We start from the raw sequence: 16,073 nt of genomic DNA, 5'->3' as shown, positions 1-16,073 counted from the left end.
CACTGAGGGTTAAGAAATAAGATTATGTTATACCTCATGGTCTGAGTTCCTTAATCTGGTCAGCCTTAGCCCGTCCTCGTTTCAGCTGTCTGAATTTATAGCGACAGCTCCACTGATAAGTACTTTTATTTTCAGCTGTTATTTCCTTGTGACATATCAAGGTTAAGTCTCACACTTTGACATGATCCAGTTACGCACAGCACAACACCACAGATCCTGTCCAAACTGTTGAGAGACTGCTCGAGTCCCAAAGCAAAGCAGGAAGCAGAGAGCAAATTATTCAAAAGCCTGTAAACAGAGACGGTGGGGGGCAAGATTGTGCTGCAGCTTTCCATGATGAACTATAGAAAAAATATAACCGTACATCCCTGAATGTATGAAATGTTGGGGATTTAGACATTTTAGTGAGAGAAACTGTTGAGTTTCTAAGGACTTATCTGTTTTATTATTAATACTGACTGAATTGAATTAATGGGTACACTTCCTTGAAATATCAGGTTAACCAAACCAAGCCAACTTGAAATGCCCTTACAAGAATACCTTAAATTTTAAGGTGAGGTTCTGTAGAACTGTTACAAGTAGTTATTATTTTTTTTTAGATTTTTCGCAGCTCTAGTGGCTCGCTTTTTCTGAAAGTAGGCTGACAGGAAGGGGGGTGGAAGAGGGGGCGAGACATGCAGCAAAGAACCGCGAGTCGGAGTCAAACCAGGGTCGACTGCGTCGAGGACTAAGGCCTCCGTACATGGGTTGCACTGCCCGTTGCGCCACCAGTGTGAAAAGTGTAACAAGTAGTCATTATTTTTACCTTTAAGTCCAGTAATGATGGGTAGTTATTGTGTCCTTTATAGCTATTTTCTGTTTCAATGTTTAACAAATGAAGTTTAGACGTAAATTCAAATGGGGAGGCTCACCCCAGCCGCACCTGCGTCCACTCGTCATGTGCCCGTGCTCCAGCCAATCTCCGTCAAGTCCTCATCCTATCATCCCACAAGACTGTGCTTTTAAGGCTCTCCCTCCCCAGATTCTCCTTCTTCATGCTCACAGGCTCCACCTGGCTCCTTCTCTTCTCTGGCCTCCAACACCAGTGTTCGGCCCCCGGGGGGAAGACTTCACTAATCCTAATTCTAAATTGGACATACAAGGTCATAGACATTCACAGCTTTCACGTCGTCTGCCAGGGTCTGTGTGCCAAGGAACTTTTCTGATTTATGTCAATATATCTCTCTAATTGCCTCTTCCGTCTGTGTGAGTCTCTCCAGATTGAACTTGTTATTTGCAGCTAGCACAGTTAGAACTGTTTGTGTGGCTATCGCTAAGAACTCTGTGTATTTTTTAGGCTGTAAATACTCCTACACATCATGGAAAAATAAAACAAAAAATCAGCAAATATCCTTTGAGCTGCACTGTAACTTGTCTAGCCGTCATCATCACAGATGAAGCTAAAATCACAACGAACTGCTTGGATGCAATGGATGCAGTCAGGCATTCACGGTTTGCATATGAAGATTGGCGAGGGCATCGTTTAACTGGTAAAGGAAAAAAAGAATCCAAAAAATGAGGGTAAATTGTAATCAATATTTTTGTCAGAGTTTCCATCTAAAGTATCACTTTTAACTATCTTCCTGAAATCATGCAGGAAGATAGTATCAAGAAGAGACTTGTTAACCAGCACAAGGCTGTGCTTTCTAGAGCTGTGCCATCATGCCTTCCTACAGTTCAGGAAGGAGACAGATTATGTGTTCTACAGATGAACGTGTTCTGGCAAAAAGTGAAGCATGTCAACGCCAGAACAAAAGCCACAGACATTGGGAAGATGCTGGTAAAATAGTCTCAGAGAGACAAGTCCTGTACTGACGTTGACCAATTGGCCACTCTGCAAGGAAGAAGCTATTATGCCAAAAGCAACATGAAGAGCCAGATTACAGTTTGCAGAGGTACACAAGGACTTTACATTGCCGAGACACGTCTTGTGATCTTTGCGGTGTTTCTTTAGAGCTAATTTTAGATTAGACTGATTTGTTATTTTTTCATTGCTAATAATTGTGTGTAACTGCCTGCGTGTTTCGAATGTTTCGAATCTCCCCACTGCGGGACAATGAAGGAATTTTTAAAACTAGAATAGTGTTTGATAATAATGGTCATCTTAACGTTTGGAGGAAAAAGGGGAAAGCTTGAGAAACAGTAATTAACACTAGCCTCATGCTATACAGTTTAAGATATTTCTACAGAATGCTAACGAACACAACACTATGAAAAAAGTAAAATTCTATCTAAAAAAAAATTCTGTTTGATTTAATATTGGAGAGGAAGGAAAACATTGTAAGGCATCGTTTTTTGAGTATATAAACGTCTGGTTCCTGGTACCTGTTCCTGAGACTGGGAGGTTTTTGTCAAATCTACATTTCAAAGGTCTGCCCTTGCAACATTACTTCCACATGCTTCTGCTAATGTCATACTGTAAAACCCAGTTTTTGTTCAGCTCTTGGCACTGCTAGTGGGAAAACATGAAGGAGCGCTGCACAGCATGGTGGGCGTAAGCTGTGCACTAATCTTTAAATTGAAAAACAGCATGTCTTTAGTCTTAGCGGGATAACTTGTCAGTATAGGCCTGGTTAAGATGTTCTTCCCCGAGGAAGATTTGACTCAGAGTTGTGAGGGGGATTAATGCAAAAAAAACAAAAAAAAAACAAAAAACAGTTGATGCATCATTGAAATGACTGCGGAACCTGAACCAGAACAAACCAGTAAAGGCTACCCCAGATAATTCTTTGTGTTTCTCTGCGTTTACAGTGAAGACGGACCAGCTCCAGACCATTAAGCGAGAGCTCACCCAGATCAAAATGAAGATCGACTCTTTACTGGGACGCCTGGAGAAGATTGAGAAACAGCAGAGGACCGAATCTGGTGAGAACAAGTGCGCAGGCTGACTTAGACGGGAGTGGGATGGAGGGGGGGGGGGGGGGGGGGGGGGGGGGGGGAGAGAAACACACAGAGCATTTACCAAAAAACGGAAATTAAAAACGCTCCCCTCGGCAATGACTCTTTTTTGACATTTTTGAAGATAAGAGCGGCAGAGCGCTCCGTCATATCAGCAGACAGGTGTCAGCACCACGCTGCCTCTGTTTAAATGAGGTCTTTATAGATGTCCTACACTGTGGGACAACCTCACAACAGATCACTCTGAAGGTCATCCAGGGAAAGCACTGAAAATGGCATGCCACAGGATTTTTATGTTGCCTATTTCATGTTAGTACTTTGCATATCCTAACTCTTGTATCCCTGGCAGCCGAATATAGCGATGGAAAAAGGACAAATAAACCTTTCCTGTTTCTTGTAATGGCGAGGTAGACGGAGGACCGATATGTAGGACATGGGAACGCAGATGATGAGAACAAGCTGAAACACTTCCAGTTCAAGTGAAGTGCAGGAGTCCGGGAGCATAAGCTCGAGAGAAAGGGGAGCAGCCACATTGATTATTTAGGTTGGTCGAACACGGGTAAACAAAGAGACTAATGAGACAAAGACAAGACCACACAGGCACACAAAAAGGCTGAGCAGGGAGATAAAACCGACAATGATGTATTACAAATAAACTAAAGCAAATAAAGGTGCGTGTTTAGACATTGGGAAACAGTGACTATTTAATTCCAGATTCTTTACTAGGCATAGTACAATGCAGGACAGTTTTTCTTTTGTGTTTATAGCACATTTGCATGGACATCAGGCCATCCTACCAGGCTCTGTTTGGATGGTATTTTGACAAATAAAACAATTATAAACGAAACCAGTCAAATAAATTTCTTCCTTTTTAAAATTTAGCATGAATCAGTAGTTATTTATGAGTATATTTTAACCTCCAAACTTGCAGAGCAATAGGAACATCTTCACCAAAGTTACTCCCACATGGCTTCATTTTAGTGGAAAACACTTTTATATTTTCTTATAGTAGAGGCAAGAAAGCTCTAAACTGGAAACTAATATACAGTAGCTTATTTGTTTTAATAGGGTTTGTTTTTTATTATTATTGTTCACACTTGCTATATAGTACTTATGTTTTAGCAATAGTTGGCATCTACCTTACAGCCAACACTTATGCAACCTATGGAAAGACTAAGACAACAACCAAAACAAGAGTGGGGTTATTTTCAAACCCAGGGTCGGTCGAGGTAGATGACCGTTAATACTGAGCCTGGTTCTGGTTCTGCTGGAGGTTTTCCTTCCTGTTAAAGGGGAGTTTTCCTCTCCACTGTCGCTTCATGCATGCTCAGTATGAGGGATTGCTGCAAAGCCATCAACAATGTAAACGACTGTCCCTGTGGCTCTACACTCTATCAGGAGGAGTGAATGCTGCTTGTCAAGAGATAGGAAACGTTTTGACCAATCTGTCTGTATGATTTGATTAAATTTGACTTTGTAAAGTGCCTTGATAGAATACATGTCTTGTGAATTGGCGCTATAAAATTGAAATTGAATTGAATTTAACTATTAGTGTTAGCCATGCCATACCTTTGTTGTGGTGTAGGCATGAAACAATAGAATACAAAATTAAAAACCTGATTAATAATAGTGACAGCAACAGTGCTGTTTCCCTCTTGGCTGTTACCTGAAAAACATTTGGCTACAGCTTTAGATTATGGTTCCTTGTGTTTTGGTAAAAGAATAAACAAGATATCTAAAATGATAAAAGTCATTGGGGGAAAAAAACATGGTGTAGATTTTCCCACAGTAATAGGCCGAGTGGTAACAAAGGTGTGTATTACTGATTTGGAGTTATCTTTCAACAATATGCTGTTTATTTTATCCAGTTACCACAGGTGAAAAAAGCTGGATTTCACTTCTGCACTGATCTGCCCATCCAGTCTAAAATCATTATCCATTTTAAAACCAAGGTTTTTTGTAATCATCTAGACAGCCAGTGTCTATATGAGAGGATGACCCAGCAGTGGCTGAAAATATCACGTCAGTCTTATTTTTGTTGAAATTTAAAAATGTAAAGGCTAGGCAAGAGGTACAGGAAAATAGCAGAGGCCCGCGAGCCCTGCGGGATCCCACAACAAAACAGAGGAGGCTCTGCAATCACTTAGTCCAACACAAAAACGTTCCCTCAGCCAGGTACGACTTGAACCACTCTAGTGCAGTAGTATGGTTTCCTAAGCTATGCTCTAAACGGGACATCAGAATGTCACGGTCTACTGTATTGAAGCCAGCTGTTAGATCTATGAGAACTGGGATTGCATGGTTCATCTGAATAGCTACAATGCAGATTCTGCGCTATAAAGACATTTAAAGCCAGACCGGGGGGGAAAAAAAACAGGTACCTAATTTTCCTTCAGAAAGGTGTCCAATTGGTTGTGAACAAATATCTTGAAATAACACTAGGCCTAAAGTCTGATTGAAAAGTGAAATTTAGGGTAAATTTTTTTGATCAGTGGTTGTGCTGCTGCCTGTTTAAAAATTATTAGGAATCACATCTGAGAACAGATGGCTGTACAGAACAGATGGTCCGTGAACAAAAAAAAAAAATTTAAACAATCGAGGCGGAACAACATCAGCAGGAGAAACTGAGGGTTTCAAATGATCAACAACCCTAGACAGAAAAGACAAAGTAACAGGCTTAAACTGGAGAAAGCAGCAGAGCAAGGGACAGAGACAAAAGGGTCAAAAACAGGGGATGGTGTAATATCCCTGAGATAAGCTGCCTTTTTCACAGAGAAGTTCAAAAATGTCTCACATGCCTTGTGGGAAGACTCACTATAAGCATTTTAACGAACAATTAGAACAGGATCCATAGTTTTAAATGAAACAAACCAGGAATGCTTTGTGACCTATCCCCAAAAGTGAATGATATTGCATGCTTAAAAAGCAGTAGTGCCATTGCTGTCCTCATTCTCTGTGCCGTGCTTCGCTGCAGAGGCTCAGAGAAAATACGAAGACAACTGTGACTCCCTGCACGAGGAGTCTGTGTCAGAGACGGCAGACAACTCCGGAGAGGAGGCAGGCGAGGGGGCGCTGGACGTGGAGGCGGGCGAGATGACCGATGGAGGCGAGGACGACTACGACGAGGAGGGCAGCCACCATCTGGTAAGTGGAAAAAGGTTGACAGGGCTGACGCACTTCGGGAGATCTCAACTAGGCGCTGCCTTCGCTGTCTGAGAGCTAATCTTCCAGAATTATTCATGAGCCCATTTCTGACAGATCGCTGCTTCGCATGAGTAAATGACGATGGCACCCAGATTGACGCTCTATCCCAGTCTGCCCTGGCTGAACCCGCGGAAGAAAGGCTCTTTTAGTGGCCCTCACTTCACATTTACAGGATGCAATGGAAGCTGCAGGCTTTACATATGCACAGCCTGACATGAACTGTGTTCACCATGAAATGGTGAATGTAGATTAGCAAAGTCGGGCTTCTTCATCAAGGACAGTAATGAATAGCCAAAAATAAAAAGATTTCCGTTTAGTTTTGAAAACATCAGATTCTCTGAACGTTTGAAAAATGACTTCTTTTGTCTGAAATGCATGGACAGACTGAATTATTAGTTTAATCTTATTTTCTTCAAAGTTTTAATTTTTATTATGCAGAAATGCATAGTTTTTGAATAGGAATCCATACAATAAAGCTGTGCTACAGACGCTGCACCATTTTTTATTTTTACCGCTTCCCATAACATATAAATGAAAAAACTGTTGAATATCACATAGCAGAAAACAGAAAATCAAATCAATCAATAACTTCGGAGAAGAAGCAGGTTTCATCAGTCTTTCCTCTAATGTGATTGTTCTCTCAAAGCTAGTATCGATTTAATTCACTGAACCATTTGATCCCGCTGAGCTTGTGCTCCAATGCTCATTTGTCACAACATGGATTCGAAAGGCAAACTGCAATTATAGGAGCCTATTTCCATCTGCCTGTGATTTTTCTAACCAAAAATAAACCTGCAGGTTTGGTGGATTTCTTTTTTCTTCTTTTCTATATTTTTTAATTACACGTCTTTTCTCATGTTGTTTGCAGGTTTAACAAAGTAAAGGTCACAGTTGCTTTACAGGCTAAATTTATTTATTGTCTTATTTTATATATATATATATGTTGAGCTCATATAGGTGCCTTTATGATATTAAATTATTATTTTAGTTTAATAAGAGATCCTTATCGTTTTAACATTATATGGCCACCAAAGAATTATTCTGGTAATGATTTAAACATGAAAAAATTACTCTCTTTAACAAAATAGATTGCACTTAAAACGTTAGGACTACACAAGAATGTAATACTGCGACACAAACATTACAAAAGCTGCGATGCATATCATCAACTACAAAACTGTCTTGCATTCATGCCATGTACGCCAATTTAATTTGCATATCACATGTTTTCCAGATACCCTGCAGCCCAAACAGAAGGAATGCTCCAATTAGGATGTAATCTGGTACACATGTAGAGTGGGACTGGCAAACGTAAATGATCTGAGTGGAAAATACCTGGCACACCTAGACACCAAAGACCAGTTGCTTCAGGCAGTAGCTGAAGCGCCCGACAGTCAATAGAAGACCACCACTGTGGGTACAGAGGACGCCCCGTATTAAACAGCTTTACCACCCACTGTGGTAAAGCTATGTCTACATGCACAAAATTTCACGATCGGATTAGATTGTATTAGGATTAAATAATTAAATTGTACCATTTATAAGGGCACACAATCAATTAATCCAATCATAATATGTGTTTCTATGCACCTTGCTTTATTCAGAGTTGAACCTCTCTGACATGCGGAGTCAAATTCCCCTAAAAGAACACAGAAGAAGAAGTACTTGCGTCTTTGCTAAACTACAAAAGTATTAAACAAAGCATTTTTATACAAGTTTGTTTGTCTTCGGAGTGCTCAGGATGGACTTGCGTGATGTTCTAATTACGGTTGAAACGTTACTGAGTGAGCAACAATTTTGAGCTTTTGAATTTTTTCGAATGGAAAGGTTTTCGAGAGCCACGACAGTTTTGCTTCCCGACGTATTTCCGCCACTTAACAACGGGGAAAAAACGTCACGTTTACGTCGGGGCACTTGGGTCAGTTTGCCACATTCGGAATAACGCCTGGCAAGCGTTTATATGCACGTTGTTTGGATTATCAATTGGCATAAATCACCCCTCTTATTCGGATTACAATTTTATTCCAATCAAGATTAATCCTCATATTCCAATTTGTTTGTTTACATGATGCTTTTTTATTCTGATCAACCGTATATTCCAGTTACTTTCTGGTTGCAAACTCTCAATAGCAACCAGAACAGTTCCGACCCCACATTTTGTCCTCTCTTTGACTAACAATAATATAAAGTAAATTTCCCTATATAACTACACCAAATAACAGCCAAAATAATCTGAGTTATTTTGGTTTGATTAGGGGTCATAATTTGTCACAATTCCTAAGGGTCAGATGGACAAAACAGGGATCAAAATAAGTTTAAAAAAGGGTGTTTCAGAGAATGAAATACAACTGGAGTGACTTGACATGTGAGCTTCTTTTAATGTCTCCATCAATCATCAAGAAGCCTGACTATGAGGAAAAATAAACTAGTACACCCTGTTTTAAAGACATGGTTAAGAAATGGTTTTAAATAGCTATGACATAAATGCAGAGGAGGAATAAAATGGAGCATCTGGTGACCTCACTGTCTTCACCGACTATCAGATGCTGTTACGACTGGCCTAAAAACGCTTCACCAATGACCCAACCTCATAAGCTGCCTGGTCCCTGTGCTGCTGGATATAAGCCAGCGTTTAGCAAATTAAGTCATTTGTTTACCCGACGCTTCTCTCTGCATGTTAACCATATAATGTCATATTAAGCCCTCAGCTGATCCAAAATGCTGCAGCAAGAGCTCTGATGAAAATCAACAAGATGGATCATACTTCACTTATTTTAGCTTCCGTTCATGGGCTTCCTGTTAAATCAAGAATAGAATTTAAAATTCTTCTTCTAACGTATAAAGCCCTTAATAATCAAGCTCCATCATATATCAGAGCTCTGATTACCCCGTATGTTCCTAACAGAGCACTTCGCTCTCAGACTGCAGGTCTGCTGGTGGTTCCTAGAGTCTCTAAAAGTAGAATGGGAGGCAGATCCTTTAGTTATCAGGCTCCTCTCCTGTGGAACCAACTCCCAGTTTTGGTCCGTGAGGCAGACACCCTGTCTACTTTTAAGACTAATCTTAAAACTTTCCTTTTTGATAAAGCTTATAGTTAGAGTGGATCATGTTACCCTGAGCTACCTCTATAGTTATGTTGCTATAGGCTTAGGCTACTGGAGAACATCAGGGTCTATTTCTCTCACTCTGCTGAGTTCTCCTACTGTTCTTTAATTTTGCAGTTTGTTGTTATTTCAACTTTTAACTTCATGTTCATAATCTGCTATTACCATGTAACATAGAAAGGATTCCTGGATCAATATGTGCTTCTGTGCTTTTTTGTCTCTCTTGTTGTGTCTCTACTCTGTCTTCTGTAACCCCAGTCAGTCAAGACAGATGACCGTTCATACTGAGCCTGGTTCTAGTTCTCCTGGAGGTTTTCCTTCCCTTTAAAGAGGAGTTTTCCTCTCCACTGTCGCTTTATGCTTGCTCAGTATGAGGGATTGCTGCAAAGCCATTAACAATGCAGACGTTGTGGCTCTACACTCTTTCAGGAGGAGTGAATGCTGCTTGTCAAGACTTGATGCAACCTACTGGGTTTGCTTAGATAGGAGACTTTTTGACCAATCTGTATGATTTGATTGTATTTGACTTTTTAAACTGCCTTGACGACATGTGTTGTAAATTGGCGCTTAAAAAAAAAAAAAACTTAAATTGACTTGAATGCCAACATTGGTCCACTCCATCTAGGTTCTTAATGGGTTTTGATAACCATGATTCTTCCTATCTTTTTGCTGTTCAGAAGGGTAATATTTCGGTTTATATATGTGTGATTTAAAAGGATTTTTTCTTATCATTAGGTTACATTTATTCCATATACACCGGTAAACAAAAGCCATGCAATTCATCGTGAAAGCTTTCCCTACCTTGCTGTTTGATGAGATTATTTTTCAGCATCGTATGAAAGCAAATTCGCTCCCAGAAGGTTACATTGATCAACTGTGTGACCTTTGCAAAAAAATTAAATACAAAATTGAAAGTACAACCACTGAGCTCAGTTCCTTTTTCTGTATGTTCTGCCTTTCAGATAGAGAACCACGTATCGGACATTGACAACTGAGATAAGGTAAGAGCTCTGGAAATAAAAGTGTCCGTTTATAGCATGGCGTCGTTCAACAAAACTTCTCATTAAAAAGTCTTACATCCAGTCATTTATTCTAAAAGATAAACAAAAATAAATAATGTAGCTACTGAACTGTGTGTGGAGCATTTCTAAACATTCGTTAATCATCTCAGAAGTCATAAGCTCCATGACATTTAAAGAACCGGCTTTGCTGAAGGGCAGCTAATATGGAGTTCAGCAGAGGGAGCATTAATGGCATTTCAATGGGGCAGAACAGCCGATAAACAACATTCATATAATTGAATTGTGAGGTAGGGGGTGTGAATGGCTAGGCCTAAAGTAAAGAGCACCGTAGCATGCCATTCTCAGGGCGTGGCTAATGATGCAGCACTGAGATCATATGGTTCGGGCCGTGGCTGTGTCTTCATAACTTCAATGTATTTTACTGGGATTTTATGTATTAAACCAAAACACTGCATAGTACTGCATAATTGTACAAAAAAGGAAAGTGATTGACAATTTTTAAACATGTCTTGCTAATAAAAATCTAAAAAAGCATGTTCAGCCCTTTATACTCTACTACTTCTGAACAAAATCCACTTCAACGGATTGCCTTCAGAAATCCCCTAATTAGTCCACGTGTGTGCACAAATCAAGCTGTGTCTGTGAAGGCCTCGGGTTTGTTGGAGGATACGTTAGCAAATATCCAAATCAGGAAAACCAAGGAACACAGAATTATCTTATCAAACAATGTCCCAAGCAGCGACCGTCTCACAGAGCTCTGTTCAATCCACTGTTTGAAAATGGAAAGAGGATGACAGAGCTGCAAGCGGTTAAGATTAGCAAAATGATTCCTGTCTGCTAAATGCTAGGGGCGTAACGAAGCATCGATTAAATGATTAACGAGCCAGTTGCCTCGATACAAAATGAAAATATCGATCCATATCGTCAATTTTATGATGTACCTTTATTTTGAAATTCACAAGGGAATAAAGTGAACAGATGATCTTAAAATGCGAAAAAAATTGATTTGGATTCAAATCCCTGCTTAGAAATGAAATAGGGAAATCATATTTGGGTCTTTATGTGAGTATATCAATGTAAATGACAGGGTTAGATTGGCAGATGATACCAAATCATGTCAATCGCGTCAATTGGAAATGGTAGCAGACTTTGTGATATTGGCAAATATTGTGTCGTTATCCAAACAAATGGATACAATATCTTATTGTGATACAGCTGGTGATTTACACCCCATCTAAATACCAGAACAAGTTCTTATTTAGATGTTTAAATCCATTTCCGTTGTGTCTGATAGAAGTTCATGGATATTGCGTGATTTAAGTCAAACTTTTTAGCTTCACTGAGATGAGACCTGCGAGACGCGCCCTTCATATATGCCTGCGGTTTAACTTCCTGGTCATCACCTAGAGATGCTTCAGAATATATTTAAAAAAATGGGAAAATGTCATTCTCCATCCAATCTGACTGAGTTTAAACTATTTAGATGTGCAAAGATGGTGGATAGTATCCCAAGGTATTGCCTCATGGGAGCTGGAGTCCGTGTATTTAAACAAAGAAAAGTGAAAACGAGTGAGTCACAATTATGCACCACTTTATGTTGGTCTAACACGTAAGGTTTGCTGTAGCTCTCTGTAAAACAAGCAAACGGACGTGTTTACCTTCTTTTAGTGTGCAGAGAAATAAGTCAACTCATAGCAGCTTTAGCAATGCTTTATCAGAGGATCAAAAGTCCTCTATCCAATTTGATAATTCATTTTATCTTACTTAAAAACAAGCTTTCAGTCACACCATTCGAGAAGGAATTTTTACTTTCTATTGATAAATTATGGGAACTATGTTAGCCTTAATTACAGCCTTGGGTTTGTTTCGAGACAAATCTCCACCAACATTTGCCCACTCTTTGTCAGAAAGAAAGGTTTAATTTGCAGTCCACATCTGATTCTATACATTCCCAAATGGATTAAAGAGTGAATCAGCAATGCAAGGACATCCGCTCTTTTCTCCTCCCAGGGGATGTTGTCAGCTTGGTTCTGCGCTACGGATCGTTGTCATGTTGAAAAGCAAACACTCTTCTCATGGTTTCCTGCATAATGCAGGCGAGTTTTCCCCAAGCGTTGGCTGTTTTTCTTCTTCTTCTTTTTTTTTTTTTCCAATTCCACTTTTCAAACAGAAGACTGTTTTAGTGTGCACATGAGACTCTGGCATCCCTCGTACAGATGTGCAAAAGGCCTTAAAAATGATTTTATCCTTTAGTGCAGAGGCAGAATCTCTGAGGTTTTTAGAAAAGTCCAACCTTTAAAGTAATCATTATTCTGTGGGGTCTGACAGTATAATTGCACCCAATAAATAATCCCACAGCACTTTTATATCATTTCTGGAACTCTCTAGATTATCCAGCATCCTTGCCTCCACTTATGCCCTCATCACTTCAGCTCAAGCCTATTGGATTTGACCCTGTAAGAAGGTTAGTTAGGGTCTGGTGAACCGTACCAGAGTTGATTTGTATCGTTATCCAACTAAAAGACCCAACAATGACCCGTTTTTAGTTTCCCGTAAAAGTCCACAAAACATTTTAAAGAGTTCATGATGCCGAGCATCCTAGCAAGGTTCCTAGGGCCTTTGGAAGAGATATTAGACCACAGCATCACGCATCCTTAATTGTCCTTAACATTGTGTAGGTGAAGATTCTCAGTCATCCAGGTCGTGATCAATCCAAAGAAGGTTAAAAAAATAAAACTACTGGACTTCTATTCTAAAGCTGACGACGTTTCGCTCCCCATCCAGGAAACTTTGAACAGAGGAGGAGGGCTCAGGTTTTAACTTTCAAAAACTTACGACAAAGCTATAGGTTTGATTCCTCCCAAGTTTCACTCCTCCATGCATGTGACCACAACATTCCTCCTGTGAGCCAGGCTCTCCATTGTTAGGGCGATCAGTTCCAGGTGAATCTAAGACCTAACAAGGCCTCGTCTGCAGGTCTATAAAGCTTGGAGCTCCACACCACTTCAGACATTTTGAATTGAGAAAGCTTCCTGGATGGGAAGCGAAACGTCTTCAGCTTCAGAATAGAAGTCCAGCTGTTTTATTTTTTAACCTTTTTTGGATTATACTTAACATTGGGCATGGGGAGCATTTACATGCAGCTTTCTCCACCTGGAGTTATTGATGCTCAAAAGCTCAAGCTTCATCTCATCTTTCCAAAAGCACATTCTTCAAGTTAAACTCCCCACGGCGTTCACAAAACTTGACCCTTTTACGATTGCCAAGGAAGACCAGAACAAAATGACTTCCCAACATCCCTCCCAACAAAAGCTGGGATGTGTAAAGTGAAAAAGCTTTGTGATCCCAAGGTGCATCTCTTTGCATCAATCCCTGACCATCCCTACTGGCTTATGAAGATAAACGCACATCTGTCTAAAATCAGTTACAGTTTTACCCATTTTGAAGACTGACTAAGAGAAATGGGTCTCTGTGAGATGTGGTGTTTGAAGCCAAGGCATGCTAATGCTAATTAGAGGTTGTTTGACAAACTAATCAACCTAAAGTAGTCAATTTAGTGGATGTAAGGGGAAAGAAATGCTCTAGCTTCTTTGATTTTTATCGCAAGTGTTGCAAATGATTGTGATCAAAATGGTAATTTCTTGACATAAGGATTTCCACAACTGATCAATGTATGTTTGAATTGAATTGACATTTTCCTTTTTTTATCAGTTTGAGATTATCCTGCTGATTATATTTAATTGTAAACTTTCGTTCCTGTTTAACTTGATCTAAATTCTTAATTCAAAGCTAAATCTATAAAAGTAAAAGGTGATTTTTTTTTTTTCTTCATGTCTTCATTTTAATTATATTCGCCATAGAGCTGCTCCTGGCAGCTGGTTGACCCACTTTCATCCAGCTCTTGAGAAATCACATAACACTTTGGCTTCCATCTCCTTTCCTTATGACCGCTTTTTTTTTTTTTTTCCTTTTTTGTTTCAGGGTCCACTTCAGAAAACCTCTTTTATATGACATATATTCAAAAAAGTCTTACTTGGATTTGTGCAGAATGTAGTAATGTTTTCACTTGCAAGCTGTATTTTTTTCTGTATTTTTAAGTCTATTTATAACTGGGCAGTGGCATTTCAGCCTAATCCTCCTCAGATTTACACACAGTAAACAAGCAGTCACCATGTATGTTTGCAGAGGAAATGGTCATCGTCTTTCTCCTTTATCTCTGCAGGGCGAGGAAGAAAGCTCTCCTGGTTGTAGGTTTTAGATTTCATTATCACCTTCGAGAGGGGGAGAAAAAAAAGGGGGAATCTGTGGAAGATGAAGATTCAGGACTGTAAGTTGTGTTTTGGAGACGCCAAGTCGTGCTGCGATGCCTCAGCTCTGCGGCACACGTGTTCTTTAAAGAAAAATTATCCAAGACCCCGTTTTAACGTTTCTCTCCCGGAGTTCGCTTCGACAGCAGCTTATATCACACGGCGCGGAGGAAACGGGAAGATTTATAAATAATTGTTTATGCTTTTATGAAATGTGCTTGCGCTGTTATCTTGCAGTCCTTTCTTTTAATGTTTTTTTTTTTTTTTGTTCTTGTTTTTTCTCAAACGTCAAATGAATAAGTTGAGGTAAGGACAATCTCCGGGCACACAGTGGCGTTCAGAAAATAAATGAAAAACTCCGCTGCCGCCTGGTTTTGGATTTGGACTCATGCATAAGCCAATAGCTGTGAGCATAACGTTATCCAGCTCTATCCATTTATCACACAAATGTCCCTGTGGGGCTGTTCCATCGTGTATCCCGACTCCTGCCAAGTTTCAGAAGCAGCGAGGGCTTCCTGTGGCGGAGCGAGCCAACCCTGGCAGGGACCTCCTGACGGGGGAAGCAGGGCCCTGATGCCTCCTCCCTGCTCCGCCTCATGCATCCTAACATGGACTGCCGCTGTTCTCCCGCACCATCTCCTTCACTCTGCACTGATTCCCAGCATCTCGTTCAGGCGAGAGAGCCAAGCAGGAGTTCTCAAAGCATCGGAGGGTTTGCTTTGTTGTTGTTGTTTACTTTTTCCTACTTTTTGTCATGTCATTGGGATTTTGATAGACCAACACAAAGCACTTTCAAATTTTGAGGAAATTTTTTCACAATGTTTAGTTTTATTCATCCCACTTTAATCCATCCATTTTTTTTATTAACGCTCATCCATGTAGGGTTGCAGGGGGCCGGTGCCTTTCTCCGGCCATCATTGGTCAACGGGCAGGTTCACAGGGCAACACAGAGACACACAGGACAAACAACCATGCACACACTCGCATCCTAGAAAGACCAGTTAGCCAAAAAGTCATGCTTTTGAACCGTGAGAGGAAGCCGGAGTACCCCGAGAGAACCCACGCTTGCAGGGGGAACCAGCATTTATATACTGGACCTGCTTTCTGCAAGGCAACAGTGCTACCAGCTACAAATCTGTACAGCCCCACTATAATCTAATAAGATAAGATAACATAAGATAAGATAGGCTTTATTGAGAAGGTGCAAAGTAGGAAAGGTGCATCAGTTATATACAGTGAATCTTCAGTGGTTCAAAGAAAAAGAGAAAATAAGAATTAAAAAATACAAAAAGAAACCCCTAAATGAAATCAAGTACAACCAAATACCTTAGGAAGCCGCCAAATCAGCTGATAAATATTGTATGTAAAGTCGCTCAATTATTGAATAATATCTTGGCCATCTCACAGAGCACTGTTCAACCTTTCATCCGAAAATGAGTGCGACACAAATGGAAAACCTAGCGAGACAAGGCCCAGCGAGGAGAGCATTATTCAGAGAA

General features: G+C 40.2%; 1 protein-coding gene across 1 annotated transcript in view; it reads left to right on the top strand.

Annotated features, from left to right (window-relative positions):
- The window catches only part of LOC105935743 (RALY RNA binding protein like), a 188,977-nt gene extending 173,600 nt beyond the window's left edge, over positions 1-15,377 (top strand). Inside the window, exons 6-9 of the mRNA XM_036125494.1 lie at positions 2,791-2,904; positions 5,912-6,081; positions 10,208-10,246; positions 14,490-15,377. Coding sequence (XP_035981387.1) covers positions 2,791-2,904; positions 5,912-6,081; positions 10,208-10,240 — 317 coding nt within the window. The 3' untranslated portion in view covers positions 10,241-10,246; positions 14,490-15,377. The remainder of the gene's footprint in view (positions 1-2,790; positions 2,905-5,911; positions 6,082-10,207; positions 10,247-14,489) is intronic.
- The last annotated feature ends 696 nt before the right edge of the window (positions 15,378-16,073 follow it).

The sequence above is a fragment of the Fundulus heteroclitus genome, chromosome 21, assembly GCF_011125445.2.
Source record: "Fundulus heteroclitus isolate FHET01 chromosome 21, MU-UCD_Fhet_4.1, whole genome shotgun sequence".
Lineage (NCBI taxonomy): Eukaryota > Metazoa > Chordata > Actinopteri > Cyprinodontiformes > Fundulidae > Fundulus > Fundulus heteroclitus.
Note: the sequence above shows the minus strand (reverse complement) of the source record. Positions and strands in the feature narration are given on the sequence as shown.